The sequence below is a fragment of the Mus musculus genome, chromosome 7, assembly GCF_000001635.26.
Source record: "Mus musculus strain C57BL/6J chromosome 7, GRCm38.p6 C57BL/6J".
Taxonomy (NCBI): Eukaryota; Metazoa; Chordata; class Mammalia; order Rodentia; family Muridae; genus Mus; species Mus musculus.
In genome coordinates, this window is record NC_000073.6 from 142,227,292 (window position 1) to 142,247,838 (window position 20,547).

General features: G+C 45.7%; 2 protein-coding genes across 3 annotated transcripts; both read right to left on the minus strand.

Annotated features, from left to right (window-relative positions):
* Positions 1 to 1,503: 1,503 nt before the first annotated feature.
* Positions 1,504 to 2,680, minus strand: Krtap5-5 (keratin associated protein 5-5). The gene has a single exon (NM_001037822.1). The coding sequence runs from the start codon at positions 2,618 to 2,620 to the stop codon at positions 1,895 to 1,897; it is 726 nt and encodes a 241-aa protein (NP_001032911.1). The 5' UTR covers positions 2,621 to 2,680; the 3' UTR covers positions 1,504 to 1,894.
* Positions 1,865 to 13,822, minus strand: Gm40460 (predicted gene, 40460). 2 transcript variants are annotated; one of them, XM_030243138.1, is made up of 2 exons: positions 13,052 to 13,822; positions 1,865 to 1,893 (listed from the first exon to the last, which is right to left on the minus strand). In XM_030243138.1, exon 1 carries the CDS (start codon positions 13,785 to 13,787, stop codon positions 13,053 to 13,055), a length of 735 nt encoding a protein of 244 aa, XP_030098998.1. In that variant the 5' UTR covers positions 13,788 to 13,822; the 3' UTR covers positions 1,865 to 1,893; position 13,052. The 2 variants fall into 2 exon arrangements, with proteins under 2 accessions (XP_030098998.1, XP_030098999.1); XM_030243139.1 differs by lacking the exon at positions 1,865 to 1,893 and having other exon boundaries at positions 12,464 to 13,471; positions 13,622 to 13,822.
* Between the last annotated feature and the right edge of the window lie 6,725 nt (positions 13,823 to 20,547).

The window sequence follows — 20,547 nt, forward strand, 5'->3', positions numbered from 1 at the left end:
AATAAATAAATTTTAAATTAAAAAAAAAAAAAAAAAAGAATGGCCTCCATAGGCTCATGTATTTGAATACTTGATCCACAGTTGGTCTGGGAAGGATTAGGATGTGTGGCCTTGTTGGAGGAGGTGTGCCACTGGAGGTGGGCTTTGAAGTTTCAAAAGCCCTCAACATTCCCAGTTAGGGCTTTTTCTTCCTGGCCATTGTCTCTGGTAGGCTCTCAGTTTCTGCCTGCGGTCTTACTCCCTGCCTTGACAGTCATAGACTCTAACCTGATGTAAGCTCCCAATGAACCTTTTCTTCAGTATGTTGCCTTGATCATGATGTCTTACCACAGCAATAGAATAGGAACTAAGACCCTAAGAATGTCAACATCCACCAGATGAAACACCCGTTCTCCCTCAGTCCAGAGATGGGGGCTCTCAGCTTTTGGCTGAGACCTTGGATTTAGACTCTGGCTTCCCACTTTCTGAGAAAATACATTTCCCCTATTTGAACCCATTCAGTTTCTATAATTTCTTATAGCCGTCCAGGGACCTTAGTTCTTGTAGTAAGAAATATACAAGTCTGGTGCTTGGAGGAGCTGAGTTGGTAGAGCATGTGCTTAGTGCGTGTGAGGCCCTGAACTCGAGGAAGAGAAACTAAAAGAGGGTGAGAAATTATGAGTATGAAACATTAGCTTTCTCATCTGGATGACATGTCTTCTATAAAACTCTCTGATTCTAAGCCCCCCAGTGTCTATCAGATACCCCCAGAGCAATGGGATGTGTCCTGTGCTACTGATCTGTGACTCACTCCTGGGTCACATGAGCTTCTACAGATGAGAAGTAGCCTATGCAACTGAAGAAAGAAATTGTTTTTTAGTTTCTTTGATCTTAACTCATGGTCGCAATAAGAGACCACAGGACATAGACATATGTCTTAGCATGCCTTACCCCACCCCCCCCCACCCCCGAGTAAGCCTAAGTGGATTCTTGGCAAACAAGGCAGGTTTGGATACTCTAAGGAAGGCTTCAGATCACACAGCTAAGTGCAGAAGCTCTGGCTACACCCATGAAAGAAGTATCAGCACCCCTTAGTGCAGTCCAGTTCTTGGTCACATGGCTGCCTTTCAATTGTTTCTGACTCAGTGACTAAAGACAAAACAAATAAAACCATGCACTATGTCATATCTGTTTCCAGATTCTTCAAAGATGCCCAACTCTGAAGGAGCTGCTGGGGACCTAGCCTTCCTGGCTCAGTCTGCTTCATATTGGATGTGATGGGGTTGGCTCTGGTGGGAGTTGGGGTGTGGGGGAAGATGGCAGAAGAGTGCACCATGGAATAACACAAGGAACCTCAGAGGACAAATTGGGTAAGGAGAAAATGGGAGAATTTACTAATCAGTTATGAGAACAAAGAACCACATAAGAAATATAGTGGGCAGAGAACGTTTATTGAAGGATGTTTGTATCAAAGGCACAGTGTGCTCACCCAGACAGAATAAGAAAGAATGGAAACCCAGGGGAGGTCACATAGAGATGGGCCTGGTAGGACCAATGCTTGATGAAAAGGAGTTCATAGCTCCCTGGGGCCCCAAGTTGTGGTGAACTCCATAGCCTGACACCTACCTGTGGTCTTGATGTAGCCTCCAGGTGAGGCCAGGTGCCAAGGAGGTCAGAGTCTTGCAGACTGGAGAGAAGGAAGTGGAGGAAGATCTGATCCACTGAGTGTGGAATGAAGAAAGAGCTTCCAGCAAGAGGAGTTTTTCTCCACCCCAGGACTCACCCCCTCAGTCTGGAGAAGCAGCTTCAAGACCAAAGAATAAAGACCCAGGAGAGAACCTCAGAGCTGCTGCTCTTATCCCTGTCTGGAGAGAGCTGGTCCACGGAATTAGTGGAGGAGTGTGACCTGTAAACCTCAGATCTTGCACTGGCAGCACACAGGAGCACAGCAGCTGGACTGGCAGCAGCAGGGCTTACAGCAGCTGGACTGGCAGCAGCAGGGCTTACAGCAGCTGGACTGGCAGCAGCAGGGCTTACAGCAGCTGGACTGGCAGCAGCAGGGCTTACAGCAGCTGGACTGGCAGCAGCAGGGCTTACAGCAGCTGGACTGGCAGCAGCAGGGCTTACAGCAGCTGGACTGGCAGCAGCATGGCTTACAGCAGCTGGACTGACAGCAAGAAGACCCACAGCCTGAAGAGCAACAGGGTTTGCAGCAGCTGGACTGACAACAACAGGGCTTGCAGCAGCTGGACTGGCAACAAGAAGACCCACAACCTGAAGAACAGCAGGGTTTGCAACAGCTGGACTGACAGCAGCAGGGCTTGCAGCAGCTGGACTGACAACAGCTGGGTTTACAACCCCCACAGGAGCCACAGCCCCCACAGGAGCCACAGCCTCCCTTGCATCCCCCACAGGAGCCACAGCTTCCCTTGCAGCCCCCACAGGAGCCACAGCCACCCTTGCAGCCCCCACAGCTGGAGCAGGAACAGGCTGGCACACAGCAGCACACAGGCTTGCAGCAGCACACAGGCTTGCAACAGCAGCTGGAGCCACAGCCCCCACAGCTGGAGCCACAGCCTCCTGAACAGCCACAGCCCCCACAGCTGGAGCCACAGCCTCCTGAGCAGCCACAGCAGGTCATGGTTCTGGTGTTTGGTTGAGGATGGAGTAGGTCAGAGGAGCAGGTGGAGAGGAAGTGTGCAGATGTGGAGCCTCCTGAGCCTGCTGGGCCTTTATATCCCTGCCCAGGTCAGGTGTGAAGTTACACGTGGTTTCCTCCATGTTGTTGTCTTCCCTATTTACTTGTTTGGCAATTTTCCCTTTGGTCTGTTGACACTCCATGCTTGGAATGTGTTTTTTTCTGACGTAATTTCCTATGGAATTTGTATTGAAGGAAAGCTCTTTTTTGCCTGGCTCATGTTGGAGAGCATGGCCTGGTTGGGACTCCGGCTCTTACACTCTTTTGTCTTTGAGCAGGTTTTATTGTCCCTTTGAGCAGTGGGCTCTTCTACAGAATAGAGCTACCAGAGTGTCCTATACGGTTATGAAGGCTTTGTGAGATAATTTCTGCCTTTTGCCTTCTTAAGCCTCTCACTCCCCAATCTCTCTGAAGAGGGATCCAGCCTTAGCTGGTCCTGTGTGTCTGGGACATGTTCAGACTATGGCTTCCCCTGCCAAGCTTCTGGCTGCTCTCAGATGCCCTTATCCAGAGCCATGTCATCATCTGCTGCTTCCCTTGGACACAGCAATGGTGGCAGGGGTTTCCATTGCAGGGAGATAGGATCTCTGTTTTCCTCTTCATGTTCCCAGGACAGTCTCTGTAGCTTATGACATTCCTAGCAGGAATAAAGATATTCTGAGAGAAATGTGTGCCTGTCTCTTCAATTATCAGACTATTAAGGTCTTCAAAGACCTTAAATTTTCCAGGGAGAAGAAAAGGGCTGAAGCCTGGTGCCAGTGAGAGAGGGAGCTTGTCTCCTAGAGACTTCCCTGAGTTCTGAGAACTTGTCAGACCACCTGGCAGGAGAGACTGGAACTGAGAGTGATGGGTCAGTGATGGGCAGGACCACATCCTGACCAGGACTCTTAGCTCTGTGCTCCTCCTGCCCTCTGTTTAAGCCTGAGCCTCATGTCTGAACCCTGAAGAGGAATTTGGGAGTCACTACACCTCTTTGTCCCTCTTCCCAGTGTGGCTGCACTGAATGAATAATTTTCTTTTCTCTGCCTTTCACTGTGACTTGTCTGTTAATTGGCTCATTGTGAGAGGGGCTGGGCATAGGTACTTATGGATACTGGGACCCAGGCTTGTACCCTAACAACTCTGACAACAATTCTGATGAGGTGGTGGTGTCAGAAACAAGCAAAAGAAACATATTCTAAGAACTACCATTTCATTTTCAGACGTCATTAATCAGAAAAAGAAATTAAATTCAAGATCCCAGGCCCTAGAGGAGCTGGGGACTTCCTTGTAGCAGAACAGCTTCTGCTGTAATCAGTTGTGCAAGCCCAGTCTCAGGGACAACTTATGAAGGAGACAGTTGTCTGATTCCAGATATCTCAAGGATAACTTCTCCATCTTGCTGGCAGGGTCAAACAAGTTCATGTTCCCAGGCCTAGGAATGGATACCTATCCCACTCCTCCAAATATATTCTTAATTGTCTGCTAACCAGTAAGAAATATAGAAATTGCTGCTATCTAAACCAAAGTGCATACGTTATAAAAATATATAACCAATTGCCTGTTATATCCTAATTAACCACATGCAGCTGACCCTTTCCTTTCACTTTTCCTTATCACTTTGAACTCTGGACCAAATGTCTAGGTTGTAGAACTAAGGACCTAGTCCTGGGGCTACTTGTATTTTGATGTTAATTCCAGTCTCCTGGGAGGGGTTTCAAACAAGGAATGAGTCAGTAATCAGATGACTTCCTGTGAACCTTCACCCCACCTTAATTTGTTAAATAAAGGCTAGAGCCTGTGTTTGGGCAAGAGTAGGGAAGGTGGAGCTGAAAGTTTGGGAGAGAAGGGGGGTGAGGGGGAGAGAGAGGAAGACAGGAGAGGAGGTGGAAGGAAAATGGAGCAGAAGCACGTGGCCTGGAGAAACTTCAAGTTATAAGGGATCTCATAGCTGGGAAATATAGTAGTGTAGTGATAGATCTGCCCAGTCTAGGCGTGCAGCTTATATTCATATCAAGTGAGTTGTGTTGTCTTTTCCCAGACTTATTTGGGTTGGAGATTTACTGCAACAGACCTTGAAGCTAGGTACCCTAGATCGGCCCAGTCTTCAACGGGTACTCCCTTGCTTAACCCATAATATCAAAATACAATTGCATAACACTGCATCTCTCCCCAGCTCCCCACTTGCTTTGTGTTCCCATCCTTTAAAAATGAACAATCTCAGCTGAGCAGTGGTGGCACATGCCTTTAGTCCCAGCACTTGGGAGGCAGAGGCCGGCAGATTTCTGAGTTCAGGGCTGGACTGGTCTGCAGAGTGAGTTCCAGGACAATCAGTGCTGCACAAAGAAACCCTGTCTCGGGAAAAAAAAAACAAAAAAGATTAATCATCCCTTAGGGTTGTGGTTCAGACCCTAAACTAGCTGCCTCCCTGAGTGTTCAGAAATCAAGGTTTTCTTTTTATGTTTCCTTATCTGGTCAGTTTTCTTGGCTTCCACCCCCTGAATCCAACAATAATTCGGAGTATTTATTTTTCCTTAGAAAGTTGGCCTAGGATGGAGAGGAAACACTGGGTGGTTCCATAGAGCCCTGGGGTCACTTTATTCGGGGACAATTTCCTTATTCTTCCCTCTTCAGCCAGCATCAACTGATTTCTAGCTCAACCTGGTGAAGCAGAGAAAGGAATGTTCTGGTTTTGTTTTGGACCCTTGACAAAGTCAATTCTTGGCAAGTTTCTCCTTGATCTGTGCCTTTCAGTTTGGGTCCTTTGAGTAGCCTCATGGCTTCTCTGTCTCTTTACCTCTCTTTCTGTCTCTCTCTGTCTCTCTGTCTGTCTCTCTGTCTCTGTCTCTCTCTCTCTCTCTTCATGAGTGTAGGCCTCCAAGCTTTGTTGAACACCTAGGAGGGCAGTTTCACTAGCTTTTAGTTTTAACCTTTGTATATCATTTAGGCTGTACTGGCTAGTTTTGTGTCAACTTGACACAGCTGGAGTTATCACAGAGAAAGGAGCTTCAGTTGAGGAAATGCCTCCATGAGATACAACTGTAAGGCATTTTCTCAATTAGTGATCAAGGGAGAAAGGCCCCTTGTGGGCGGGACCATCTCTGGGCTGGTAGTCTTGGTTCTATAAGAGAGCAGTCTGAGCAAGCCAGGGGAGGCAAACCAGTAAAGAACATCCCTCCATGGCCTCTGCATCAGCTCCTGCTCCCTGACCTGCTTTAGTTCCAGTCCTGACTTCTTCAGTGATAAACAGCAATGTGGAAATGTAAGCCGAAAAAAAACCCTTTCCTCCCCAATTTGCTTCTTGGTCATGATGTTTGTGCAGGAATAGAAACCCTGTCTAAGACATAGGCAAAGTGTAGACATCTTTAGTGGCACTTGGGTGTTTCAAAGGCTTCTTTACACATTTTTCTCTCTTGACCTCACAAAAGTCAGAGAGTTTGTCATGCCTCTGAAGGAAGTTGATCCTAGCCATTGCACTAGATATTACAGGTGTCTCTCTGTTCTTATCTTCTTGAAGAAAAAGATTCAGCCAGAGCATACATAAGACCTGCATAGGTTCAAGCTGACTGGGTCTCAATACTGAGAGGGAGAGTGTGCACAAGGTCCCAACCTAACCAAGATGCTACCAGAAATTGATATCTACTTGTCAATGGAAAAATAAGTGTTTCCCCAATACTCACTGGTACACTCACCGCACTCGAGAGCAGGTCCCACATGGAGTAGTCAGCTTCAGGAGTAGTTGGCCAACACAAAAGAAACTCAGTGGTACTTTTTGTGTACTTTTTGTTTCATTTTGCTTTGTTTTAGCATTTTTCACCTTATGAATCTTTTGCTTGTTTTGATTTTTTTTTTGTTTTTGTGTTTTTGCAGAGAGAGAGTGTGTGTGTGTTTTATTTTATTTTTGAAAGACAGAACATAAAATGAGGTGAGTAAGGCAGTGAGGAGAATCTGAGGAGAACAGGTGAGGGAGAACATTATCTAAATATACAATATACAATTTTTCAACTAAGCCAGGTGGTAGTGGCACAAACCTTTAATTCCAGCACTTGGGAGGCAGAGACAGCCAGATCTCATGAGTTCGAGGCCAGCATGATCTACAAAGCAAGTTCTAGGACAGTTAAAGCTACATAGAGAAATCCTGTTTCAAAATCAAAAATAAAAAAAAGTTTTTTTCAGTTTAAAAAAAAAAAAGAATTCAGCTAAGCAACATAGGTAGTTTGAACAGATGTTTATTTAGCAAAGCTAAGTGAAGCACACGTTCCAAAGAAAGGTTAAGGTGGTTTCCCCAAGGCAGTCATCAATCTGGTAGATTCTGGACTATGGGTTTCAAGGAAGGTTTTATGAATATTTATGAAGTGGGTGATGCATTTATGGAGCTAGGTGACCCTTTCCCTCTTCCAGAATATGGTGAACCATATCTTTCTTGTAGGGTTTTTCTTCCCATGATCCCCCCCCCAAAGGGGCGTGTGTCTGTGTGTATGTACTACAATGCAAGGGATGCTATAATGACATCACATCTTTTGAAGATACAGACCTTTGGTGGAGCACAAGTCTGGATTCTCAGAAGTTTTCACTTCTGGTATAATGTGAATAACTTATCTTTAATTTTAAGAAGGTGCAACCACAAAAGGCCATTGTCTTAGGGTTGACCTGTGGGACAGTTGAACAGGGACTTGAGGGGCCACCTGGAAGAGAATGGGGGAACAAGAAACACACAGAATGGACAGCAAGTCTGATCAAGCTAAAAAACTTTTATTTTTCCCATACAGGCTATATACTCATAGGAGCAGGTAAAGGGGGAAGAGGGGGGTTGCTTTGTCTCTGGGTAATGCACCTGTTACCAGGAACAGAATATTGACTGGGTAAACAGTTCAGCAAGAAGATCAGAACAGCATGGGTTATTAGGCAACTATCCACAAGATTCATAGCTATTTGTTCTCCACTGACTTGAGGATCTATGTCTATTTGTATTCATCTGGGCTAGTACTTTCCCACAGAGGCCAAGACTTTATGCCAGCAAGCACTTAAGGCAGTAAATGTTCAAACAAGGTCGCTCCCAACATCTCCTCTGTTTTTTTAGTATAGAAGGACTGTGGCAATTTTAGTCTTTGCTAAGGTGCAGATAGAGGCCTGACCTCCAGTGACTAAAGGGAACCTTGTAATACTCCGGTCCTCCTGGTTGTTGTCCAGTGAGGCATGAGGGCCATACCTGTCCTGATGTCTTTTTCCTAGAGAGGGAATAGTTTGGATATCAACCCCTTATGCAGTCAGGCTTGTCCCTCAAGGAACTCAGAAAGATATTTTTAGTTTTCACTTTATATTCCCTGCAGAGCTTTGCCTCACAGCCCAAACAAGAACTTAGTTTGCCAGTCAGAGGGGGTTCTGGGTGGCCCCTCTCTACTTGGTCCTGGGGCAGAAGTCCCCCTTATTAGGTGAAGATGGATTTTGGAAACACCTTGGAGGGAATCTCCAAGGGAAAAGCCTTGTCTCGAATCTCTTGGTCCTCCATAGCTAATTTACGATAATGTACCTGGGTAGGATTTGCTGCCAAATCATCTATCTGTCATTTCACAAAGTTGGTAAGTCTGTTAAGGGCCCAGGAACCAAAAGAAATAAGCAAAAACAATCCAACTAATGGTCCCAAAATAGAAGGAAGTAGGGTTGACAACCACGGAAAGGTTGAAAACCAATTTTTATACCAGCTCTGGTATGGCTTGCTCTGGCACCTGCACAAAGGCTGACATACTCTGCCAGTGACTTAGAACCGTGGTGTTTAGGAATATCTTGGCAAATAGGATTGGCATTTTCAAGAGCAAGCTATTTAACAAAGGGGTTCTCAGGCTCTTGGACCCCAAACAAGCTCAGCCGTCTCCGTCTCCATAAGGCGGCTAATGAAAGAATTGTAAGATTTGTCCCCATCCTATAGCACTTTAGTGACTACAGTGGAGGAGCCTGATTTTGGGGGAAGCTTTTTCCAGGCGGCCAAGCTCGCCTGATGGACCTGAGCCAGGAGGCCAGGGGAAAAGAGCCATCCCTCTGTAGATGATTCAAGGAGTACCAAAGTAAAGGGAGCCGTGGGACCATAATTAGACACTGCTGCTTTAAGGTTTGCCAGAATCTTAAACTCTAGCTTAATGATAATGAGAGTGGGGCGGGGCATCTTCAGCCGAGGGTACCACAGGAGTGTCTCGTCCTAGGTCTTCTGTGAGTCAGGCTGAAGTTCACCATCCATTTCCTCCTTTTCCTCACTCGCTCTCTGGCTTTCCTCCAAGTCAGTTTTTGGGGACGGGGAATCTCTAAGGACTGTGGTTCCACTACTTAGGGAGAGGGGGAAAGCTAGGACCTTCTTTTTCTGGTCTTTTTTAGTTTTAACAGAGACCTGAGGCTGCTGTTGTGGGGAAGGCATTAGATCATGCAATTCGGCCTCTAATGACTGGAGGGCCCTAAGCAGTTGTACTTGTTCCTTTCGGGTCTCTATGATATGGTGAAAGACCCACAATGTGAGGACTCACCCCACGTTCTGACTCAGGAGAGGCGACACCCCAAATCACTCATGAGAAATGGTCTTGATGCAAACTGCAAGAGGATTCTTATTTCAAGAGCGCTCTCGGGCCTACAGTCATACACCACACAGGGGTAGAGGACCGTGGTGCCCCAAGTAGCTGGGTAAGGGGGTATTTAAAGGAAGAAACCACAACTCAAGGGGGTGGAGAGGGTGTTGTTGGAAAATACCAAAAATACCAGTTAAGAGTCATGAGGAAGTGGAAAGTCAAGACAGTTTTCTATGAGCCTCTAACAATAGCACATTTGCATAGTCCATCTCAGGGGAGGGGCCAAGGCTCCCAGCAATGGTCAGGGTGGGTCAGGGTGACTTTCTTTGAACACTCCCTGAACCCAGGAAGCAGGTGGGTGGAGGGATGTCACTATCTGTTTTATGATTAGCATGCCTTGGAGCATTGAGTCACAAAGGTCACATTCTCAAGCCTGGGCCTAAAGGCCTAGTTTTTATGTTTTTATGTTACACTTTTTCAATGGCACAGGAATGCTATGTCAGCAGATAACTGACAATGGGCACTGGACATGGCAGGCGGATCAAATACTGCATCTAAAGTCCCATAGGGTGGTGGCGGAAAGAAAGATGGGAGTGCGGCAGTGCATCTCAGGGGAGGGGCCAAGGCTAAAGTGATTGTGACCACTTTTGGTGGATCATGATAGTGCTATGATTCATAACTAGCTGCCTACTCCATGAGAGACGCTTCATTTGCGGGCAGCAGTTCGCTATCAAGATCAATAAGGGAAGGATAAAGGCCTGCCATCTTAATTTCCTCCCTAGATGGGGGAGAAGAAAGATCCTTAACGGGGTGGGCAGTAAAGGGGGAAGATCTGTGACACCATCAGCCACAGAAGGTGGGGCGGATAAAGGTTCCTCTCTTAAAGGGGAAGGAGGTGGCATATGAATTTCTAGGTTAGCAGAAGGAGAACAGGAGTCGGATTCTTTAAGAGACCGCTCTTCCTCGGACACCAAGCGTTGGAGATCTGGCCATTCAGGGGTGGTTTTAAGAATGTTATTAATGAGGGACCAGTAGTTAAAGGCGGTAACAGGTATTTTTGTAAGTATAAATGCTTCATAATAATCTCTGAAACAATCACCAACTCTGTGTCACCTCTTTACATCAATCGTTCCCTCTTGGGGGAACCATGGGCAAATCTCTCCCACAAAATCTAAAAGTTTCTTCAAATCCTTTTTCTTAACCCTAGTTCCTTGCGTTTTGAGTGACTCCTTGGGCCCTGTCACAAAAAGTGACTGCTTAGAAAATGCTTGTCCCATGTCTTACCATATTTCTCCTAAGATCTGCACTGCTTATGTTCTCTCTCCTGGACTGTCTCACGGTTGGGTGGACCAGGGCTTGTGCTGAACCGAAGCTGCTCTCTGGCACTTCCTGACCTGAGATGAGCGGGTAGGCCAACCCTCCAATGGTGAGCGGCTTTCTCTTCCTCAGCAATCCCCAGGAAGCCCCACGTTCTGGGCGCCAGTTTGTCCTGACCCATGGAACAGTCGAACATGGACTTGAGGGGCCACCTGGAAGAGAATGGGGGACAAAGAAACACAAAGAACGGACAGCAAGACAAGCGGTTCTATTCAAGCTGACAATTTTTTATTTTTTCCACTCAGGTTATATACTCATAGGAGCAGGTAAAGGGGGAGGAGGGGGGTTGCTTTGTCTCTGGGTAATGCACCTGATACCAGGAACAGAATATTGACTGGGTAAACAGTTCAGCAAGAATATCAGAACAGAATGGGTTATTAGGCAACTATCCACAAGATTTATAGCTATTTGTTCTCCACTGACTTGAGGATCTATGTCTATTTGTATTCATCTGGGCTAGTACTTTCCCACAGAGGCCAAGACTTTATGCCAGCAAACACTTAAGGCAGTAAATGTTCAAACAAGGTCACTCCCAACATTAGGGTTTCATTGCTTTGAAGAGACACTATGACCAAGGCAACTTTTCTAAACTTAATTGGTGCTGGCTTATGATTTCAGAGGTTTAGTCCATAATCATCATGCTAGGAAGCATGGCTGAATGTAGGCAGACATGGTGCTGGAGGAGCTGAGAGTTCTACATCATGATTCACAGGCAGCAGAAGGAGACTGTGTGCCGCACTAGAGCAGCTTAAGCATAGAAGACCTCAAAGCCGACCCCCACAGAGCACCACTTTCTCAAACAAGACAACACCTACTCCAACAAGGCCACACCCCTTAATAGTGCTACTCCCTATGGCCAATAATTCCAACACATGAGTCTGTGGTAATCTTTCCTATTCAAACCACTACAGCCACCCTAAGCATTAAGAGAAGAGACACCAAGTCACAGCTGCTGTTTTCCTTAGTTATTCATATCTATCTCATTCTTTACCCAATATCATAAGGACCTGTGCAAAGGTAATAGCTGCAGGCCAGGAAGAGACTGCCAGAGACTCTACCTGCCAGCCCTTGATGTTGGCAAAGCCCAGAGAAGGCAATGCATACGACCTATCATGAGTACTGTCGGAGCCTGTGTTTGTGTGTGTGTGTGTGTGTGTGTTTGGCTCCAGGTTAGCAATAAACATCATAGGCAAGAGACAGACATAGAGTCCAGCAGAGAGGTGGAGATAGCGTGAAAGGAAGTTGCTGAATGATGCTTGGGAAAGATTGTAGGGTTTGTTGACAGGTAAAGCTGAAGAGAAGGAACCAAAGATGTTCTTCCTTGTGGAAGGTAGGAAGGTGTGATTCCCTGAACCTGGAGGGGCCCCTCAGATGAACCATGACCCTGTCCTGAAACACCAAAGAGATTACTTTATCTGGGGAAAAGGTCTTTGCAAATATAATAAGTTATAATGGGGTCATAACAGACTATGAAGGCCACGATGTACATGCTGTACTACAAGAAATGGGACCATGACAGAGGCACACAGAGAAGACAGAGTTGGCAAGTTGACAAAGGGCACAGGAGGACAGAGGCCACAGCTACTGCCCTGTGACATCTCAGTTTTAGACATCTGGCCTTTACAATCCTAAGATTATTTGTATTTTCCATTCTTCTTTCTTTCTTTGTTTTGCTTGCTTTGTTGTTTTCATGATTTCTTCAATGGAGCCCAGAACCTCACTTAAGCTACACAGTTATCTACATGAGGCTACAGATATCCAGTAAGACCTTTGTGTTGATTTCATCTTTTAAATCACAAGCTCTACAGATGTCTGTGATGAAACCCTAGCAAAGGGAGTCCATGGGGAGCACGGCCTGAGGGTAACAGGCCTACATGGCTCCCTAATGATACAGACTGAAAATACAGTATACAAACTCATTATACAGACTGAAAACACGGTATACAAACTCTTGGGAGGGATGCATTGGATTTATTTAATGATTCAGGTACAGCATTTAACAAACAGAGAGCTCCTGTTTGAGTTGCAGGAGAGTAATGGGAGAATCCCGTCCCTTGTGATTTAACTTATGGGTCTCCAGTGCCACCATGCCCTGGAGATTAAATTCCAAAGGAGTAGGGCTCAGGCAGCTGGGAGGGGGATGAAGTTGAAGGCTAGAATGACAGGGGCCACTGAGAGCCTCTGTTCAGAGGATATCCAGTCTCAGAATGTCCCCAGCAAGTGAACTGGAGCCTTGGAATCCTTGAAAGACTGAGTGATGAAAGTAGGAGAGAAGGAGAATTTAGGAGTTTGGACAGAACTCAAGACATGATATGCCCCATAACCTCAAGGCTGTAGGCTGTATGCTGATATTGGCACTCCACCGTGGCAAAATTCAGAGAGTAGATGCAGACTTTTTTCAGGATGTCAGGATACAGTTTTGGTTAATCCTTGAGGTCCAGATTTTCAGGAGGTTTGTAGACAGAACCTCAGATCTTGCACTGGCAGCACACAGGAGCACAGCAGCTGGACTGGCAGCAGCAGGGTTTGCAGCAGCTGGACTGGCAGCAGCAGGGCTTGCAGCAGCTGGACTGGCAGCAGCAGGGCTTACAGCAGCTGGACTGGCAGCAGCAGGGCTTACAGCAGCTGGACTGGCAGCAGCAGGGCTTACAGCAGCTGGACTGGCAGCAGGAAGACCCACAGCCTGAGGAGCAACAGGGTTTACAGCAGCTGGACTGACAGCAACATGACCCACAACCTGAAGAGCAGCATGGTTTACAGCAACTAGATTGACAGCAGCAGGGCTTGCAGCAACTGGACTGGCAACAGCCACCCTTGCAGCTCCCACAGGAGCCACAACCCCCACAGGAGCCACAGCCTCCCTTGCAGCCCCCACAGGAGCCACAGCCTCCCTTGCAGCCCCCACAGGAGCCACAGCCTCCCTTGCAGCCCCCACAGGAGCCACAGCCTCCCTTGCAGCCCCCACAGGAACTACAGCCTCCCTTGCAGCCCCCACAGGAACTACAGCCTCCCTTGCAGCCCCCACAGGAACTACAGCCTCCCTTGCAGCCCCCACAGCTGGAGCAGGAACAGACAGGCACACAGCAGCACACAGGCTTGCAGCAGCACACAGGCTTGCAGCAGCTGGAGCCACAGCCCCCACAGCTGGAGCCACAGCCCCCACAGCTGGAGCCACAGCCTCCTGAACAGCCACAGCAGGTCATGGTTCTGGAGTTCGGTTGAGGACGGAGTAGGTCAGAGGAGTAGGTGGAGAGGAAGTGTGATGTGGAGCCTCCTGAGCCTGGGCCTTTATACCCCTGCCCAGGTGTTTGTACTCAGCACATGATCACTTCTTATGTTTACATGTAGACAAGACTTATTTTTAGACTTTGTAGTCCAATGAACTACTGTTAGTTCAAGGAAGGAGGAAAGGAAGGAAAATAGGAATGGAGGAAGGAAGGAATAGAGAAAGGAAGGAAGAAGCAGGAAGAAAGAAGATAAGGACAGAGGGATGGAAGGGGCTGTCAATCTTGTCAGACATTTTAATATTTAATTCTGTTTTTCTTCTGGATGATATTTATTGCTGTCTTTGAAGTCTGCCCATTTTTCTTTCAGCAATGTCTAATATGCTGTTAAATCCATTTATCATAATTTTACTTCACAGTGATTTTTATCTCTAGAAGTTCTCTGTGGATATTTTATACTCTTTGTTGGGCAGAGGTGAAGGCTCACGTGACTGGGAATCAGAAAGGCTCAATATCGATGCCTCAGTGCCAAATGTGGCATCAAGAACATGGCTGGCTATTGGGGGGGGCACCCTTCCTGTGGACCAGTTCTAAGACTACAATCTGCAAATGACAAGAACCTCTCCTGTCTCCAGCCTAAGTCTAGCACAGAGGCAAAACCATTCCCACACTTGAACTGGCAACTGGCGGAGGGGAATACGAGGGGTGCAAGCCAGTCAGGGATGCTGAAGCTGACATCTGACTGTGGATTCCACCATAGGCTATCCTGCTTAGTTTTTCTATCAGCTTGATACAAGCTAGAGATCTGGGAAGAGCTAACCTCCATTGAGAAAGTGCCTCTATCAGATTGGCATGTAAGTCCGTGGGGGCATTTTCTTTTTCTTTTCTTTTTTATTTATTTTATGTATATGAGTGTACCATAGCTGTACAGATGGTTGTAAGCCTTCATGTGGTTGTTAGGAATTGAATTTAGGATCTCTGCTTGCTCTGGTGGGCCCTGATCGCTCTAGTTGGCCCCGCTTGCTCAGTCCTTGCTCACTCTGGCCCAAAGATTTATTTATTAGTATAAATAAGTACACTGTAGCTGTCTTCTAACACACCAGAAGAGGGCATTAGATCTCATTATGGATGGTTTGAGCCATCATGTGGTTGCTGGGAATTGCACTCAGGACCTTTGGAAGAGCAGTCAGTGCTCTTACTCGCTGAGCCATCTTGCCAGCTCTGGGGGGCATTTTCTTGATTGATGTGTTGTGGGAGGGCTCAGTCTATTGGGGTCAGTACCACCCCTGGGCAGGTGGTCCTGGACTGTATAAGAAAGCAGGCTGAGCAAGCCATGGAGAGCAAACCAGTAAGTAGGTAGCTTTCTTCCACAGTATCTGCTTCAGGTCCTTCTTCTAACTTCTTGCCCCGACTTCCCTTCATGTTGGACTGTAAACTCTAAGATGAAATAAACTCTTTCTCCGCATGCTGCCTTTGGTCATGGTGTTTACCACAGCAATAGAAAGCAAACTTGTAGACCCACTCACAGGAGGTGACTACAGCCCCATATACTCCCTGCCTCCTCTCTGTCAGGTGATTTTCTAGTTACTATTTTTTATTTACTTTATGGTTTACATGGTCTTGTCATGGATTCTCAATGCTGTTCTTAATTATTTCCTTACACACACACACACACACACACACACACACACACACACAGCTTTTTAACCAGTATGTGGTGCTGCTGAGGGTTACATGTAGAGGCAAATGGATTCCTTCAAGTTTGAGGCTAACCTGATTTATAGAGCAAGTTCCAGACAGTCCAGGTATATGGTAAGGACATGTCTCAAAATGCAGAGCAGAGCAAAGCAAAATAAAACAAACCTTTTGCATTGTTTTTTAATCAGGGTGCATTTGTTGTCCGAAGTGATGTGTTTCAAGATAACATTCTGTGCATCCATTTAAGTACATCATGTATTGACCACATTCACACCTTACCCTTCTGATTCCCCTTCCTGCTTCCAGATAGTCCCTCCTCTCCACAAGTGGTCCCTCTTCTGCTGTCCTGTCATTAAACATATGCATGGGTATGTGGGTTGCCTCCCCAGTAGCATCCATTTCCCTGAAAATGGCATAATTTTATTCCTTTTGGCTAAAAGCCCCATTGTGTATGTAAACCACATTTGCTTTGGTCTATGGGTGGGCACCCTCAGCTGATCCCATAGCCTGGCTATAGTGTGTGCTCTGTCGATGTGCATTGCTTTGGTTGTCTTCCCAGGAGTAATATGCTGGGTCACATGATAATCCTATTCTTAGTCCTTCAAGAACTTCCATGCTGATTTCCGTAACTGCTTCAGTTTTCCCTCCAGCAGTGTTTGAAGGTTTCTCTTCATCTTGCTCGTTATTTGTTTTTAATGGTAACTATTGAGGCAGAATCTAGTATCCTTTGGTTTTTTTTTCATTTCTTGGATGGTAAGAATATAACTGTCTTCTGAGAGGCATCCAGCAGTTGATGGAAACACATGCAGAGACCCATAGCCAAACATTAGGTAGAGCTCAGGAGATCCTGTGGAAGAGTGGGGGCAGGGACTGAGGAAGCCAGAGAGGTCAAAGCACAAGAAAACCTATAGAACTAAATAACCTGGGCCCATGGGGGCTCACAGAGACTGAACCACCAACCAAAGAGCATACACGGGCTGGACCTAGGCCCCCTACACATTTGCAGCAGATGTGCAGCGTGGTCTTCATGTGGGGCCCCTAACAATTGAAGCTGTCTCTGACTCTGGTGCCTGCCTTTGGATTTCTTTGCCCTAGCTGGGCTGCCTTGTCTGGCCTCAGTGGGAGAGGATGCACTTAATTCTGCTGTGACTTGATGTGCCAGGGCAGATTGGTACCTTCTCTGAGGAGAAGGGGAGAGGGTAATGGAGGAAGAGAGGGGAAATGGGAGGAAGAGAGGGGAAATGGGGGGAGAGAGAAGAGGGGGGCTGTGATCAGGACATAAAGTAAGTGAATAAATAAAGTCATGAAAAAAAGAAAAAGAAGGATGTTGACTTTCTCAGTGTATTTTTTTGTATTTAATTTTTATGAATTTTTAAGGTTTATTTTATTTTGTGTGTATGAATATTTTGCCTGCATGCCTAATGCCATGTGTGCCTGGCACCCCTCAGTGAGCAGAAGAGGGCCTCGGATCTTCTGGAACTAGAGCTGGATGTAAACCAAGTGGGTTGGTTGTAAGCCATCGAGTAGGGCTGGGCACCAACCTGGGTCCTCTGCAAGAGCAGCTGGAGCTCTCAACAGTTGAGCTATCTCTCCAACCCCCACGGTTCATCTTTTAAAAAATCACTGTATCAACTCTTTGAGAATCCCCTGCAATTTATTTAGATAATATTTACCCAACTTCTCCCCTTAACTCTTCCCAGGTTCATCCCTATTTTCCTACCCCCCAATTTTCATGTCCTGTTTTATTTTATTTTGTTGATTCGCTCCAGTGTGAAGACAGCCATTGTTACACTCCCCAGTCCGCAACACTCACTATAGCACCTTTTGCTGGCCTCAACTTATGAAAATCCACCTGCCTCTGGAATTAAAGGGCATGCATCCATATGCCTAGTTTGTCAGGGCCTTTAAAATATAAGATTATATCATATGCAAGATAAATTGACTTCTTCCTTTCTAGCACATAACACTTTTACTTATTTATTTTTTCTTGCTTTATTACTCTGACTTCAAGTCCTATACTAAATGAAAGCAAAGAGAACGAGGCTGGAGGGATGGCTCCTTGGTTAATGGAACTTGCTGTTTTTCCAGAGAACCCAAGTTGGTTACTAGCACACATGTAGGCAGGCTCACCTATAACTCCAGCTCTCCAGGGGATCTGACACTCTCCTCTTGCCTCTGCACTAATGTGCACATGCACACATTCAGACATATATATACTCACATAATGAAAGTAATAAAAATAATAAATATTTTAAAAGGTAAAGAGAACAGAGGCCCTTGTGTTTTCCTGATTTTAAGGAAAATACTTTCCATTTTCTCAAATTCAGTGTAATGTTAGTCACAGGTTGTTACATACAGTCATTAGTATGTTACAGTATGTTCCTTACAGGCCTGAACAGAGAAATGGGTTTTACTAATTCTGAAGAGGTGTTAAGCTTTGTCAAAGGCTTTTTCTGTGTCTGCTGTTATGATCATGTGATTTCTGTCTCTGGTCCTTTGATGTCTAGTGTTTGTTTGTGGACATTTTCCTCTTCTCTTTTGCTGTGGTCACAGAGTTTGGGGAGGGTATCTCTCCATTCTCTGTAGTATTAGTCAGAGTTTGTTTTAGAGGAACAGAGTATCTATTAAAAGGGGATTTGTTGGGTTAGCGTACCTGTTGTGGACTGGGTAGTGTAGCAAGGCTGTCTTCACACCAGAGAGAATGTACAATATTGGATCCAGGATGGGACACTTATAAGCCTTTCTCATTGCTGGGACAAAATACCTGAATCAAAGCAACTTAAGGAAAGAAGAGTTTATCTTGGGTCACAGTTTGAAAATATAGTTCCTCATGGCTGGGTAGGCATGGTGGCAGAGACGGATGTTCCCTCTGCCTTTTTATTCACCCAGGACCCAAGCCTACTGGTTGTTGCTGTCCACTGTCAGAGTAGGGTTTTTCCCCTCCTCCTCCTCTTCTTCTTCCTCCTCCTCTTCCTCTTCCTTCTCCTCCTCTTCTTCCTTCTTCCAAAGATTTTTTTTAAAAATTTTTATGTGTATGGGTATTTGTCTGTAAGTGTGTATGTGAACCCCATGCATACAGTTCTTGAGGAGGCCAGAAGAGGGTGTCAGATCTCTTGAAACCAGAATTACAGATAATCATGAGTTGCCATGTAGGTGCTGGGAATTGAACCTGGGGTCCTCTGGAAGAGCAACCAGTGCTCTCAACAGCTGAGCCATCTCTCCAGGCTTTTCTTTTTTCTTTTTTGAAAATGCTATTCATTTAGTTCATTTAAAAATGTTATTTATTTTTATTTATTCTTGATATTTTTATACATGTGTAAAATGTATTTGATTACATCCACCATTATTTAATTTTTGAGAATTTTATACATGTTTACAATGTATTTGATCATATCTACCCTGTCTCTACTGTATTAACACCAGCATCCTGAGGATGACACTATTATCATATTTTTAACACGATGTTATGTGAAAGCTGAGACAGGTAACTAGGGTACCCTTTATGCTTTGTTGTGACTAATATGAACCCACAGCTCTCTAAAAATGAAGCATTAAACCTGTAAGAAAGGAGTGGGAAGTTCAGAAGAGTTTCTGCTTGCTGGGAGAGTTGATGTTTATAAGTTGCATGACAGTGGGAAGTGGCAATTAGAGAATGCCATCGAGGTTGGGTGTAGCAGCCGAGGTAATAGTTAGGTTAAAGTACCAGTTAGGCAATTAGTATATTAAATCCTAAGTGTATTTCAAAGGTTCAACTAATGAGTGTTGCTTCTGGTTGGACGTGGGTGGTGACACTGAGGAGGCTGGCCTGAGCACTAGGAGGGTGGAGCGACCCATTATTACCATGATGGAACAGGCCAGGAAAGAGCTGGTTCCAAGGCAGATCAATGGGCTGGCTCCAGGACCCAGGCTCATCCATGGGTCTCTCTTTCTCACCCTGTAACCTTAACTTTCTGTCAAAATTTCACCCTCACAGGCCTTGGTGCCTGCTAGTCATTGTCACATATGCCATGTGACACATATCCCACTAAACATGTGTCCAGATGCATAGCCTAGAAGAAGGCCAGAAGATGAGGCCACTGCTAGTCAAGAAGAAATCGGGAGGCCTGAGCTGCCCCTATCCATTCACTTTGGGACAGTCTGTATTTTACCTTGCAGCAGAAACATGCTGGGATTCTCCCTCAGGGCTTGCTCCACAGCTGAGCTCCTCCAGACTGGGTAGCCATGAGAGTCTGATATTCCAGTTTGAATTACCTGTCAGGTTAAAAGCAAATATTAACACATTGATCATGTCTGGAATAGGCCTTCACTCAGCAGTTTATCCATGTACCAATAGCAGTTCTCCTTACAGACACACACAAGGTACATTCACAGATGGGCACACACACATATATGTGCATACACACATGTACACACATGCATTCGTAGCATGCACATACACACATACATGGTGCATTCACAGATGGGCAGATACACACATATACACATATGCATACATATACATGTACACAACATGCACACACACATACACATACATACACATGGATGCACATGTGCATACACATGCATGCACACACACACACTCGTGCATACACACATACTTCAAAACACAGAGGATTGCATGATATCAATGAAAATGGCCCCTCCATTTTTGCACAGGTCTTCTCCTCTCACCACCAGACCTTCAATCATTATGCAAAAGATGATTCCCACACAAAAATGGTAGCGACCACTTTTATGACATCTACCTGTGTCCATGCTCAGCTCACTCTGGAGGTCCCACACTTGTCATCCAGGACATTTCTCTTGCCCTACAGACTGGAGTTCATAGTTTTGACTTTGGCAGTGTTCAGGCACTATTCTTTGGGTCACTTTCCTAAATGTCATGAAAACTTCTGTGCTTTGTGGGATGTGCAGCTTCCCTTATGAGAAATATCAGCATTCTGTTTGTGTGTGATATGAGCAAAGGGTATGTATCTAAGACAGCAGAATCCACAGAGACATGACCACACTTCAATGAAAGGAAGTTTTTCTTTGCTTTCTT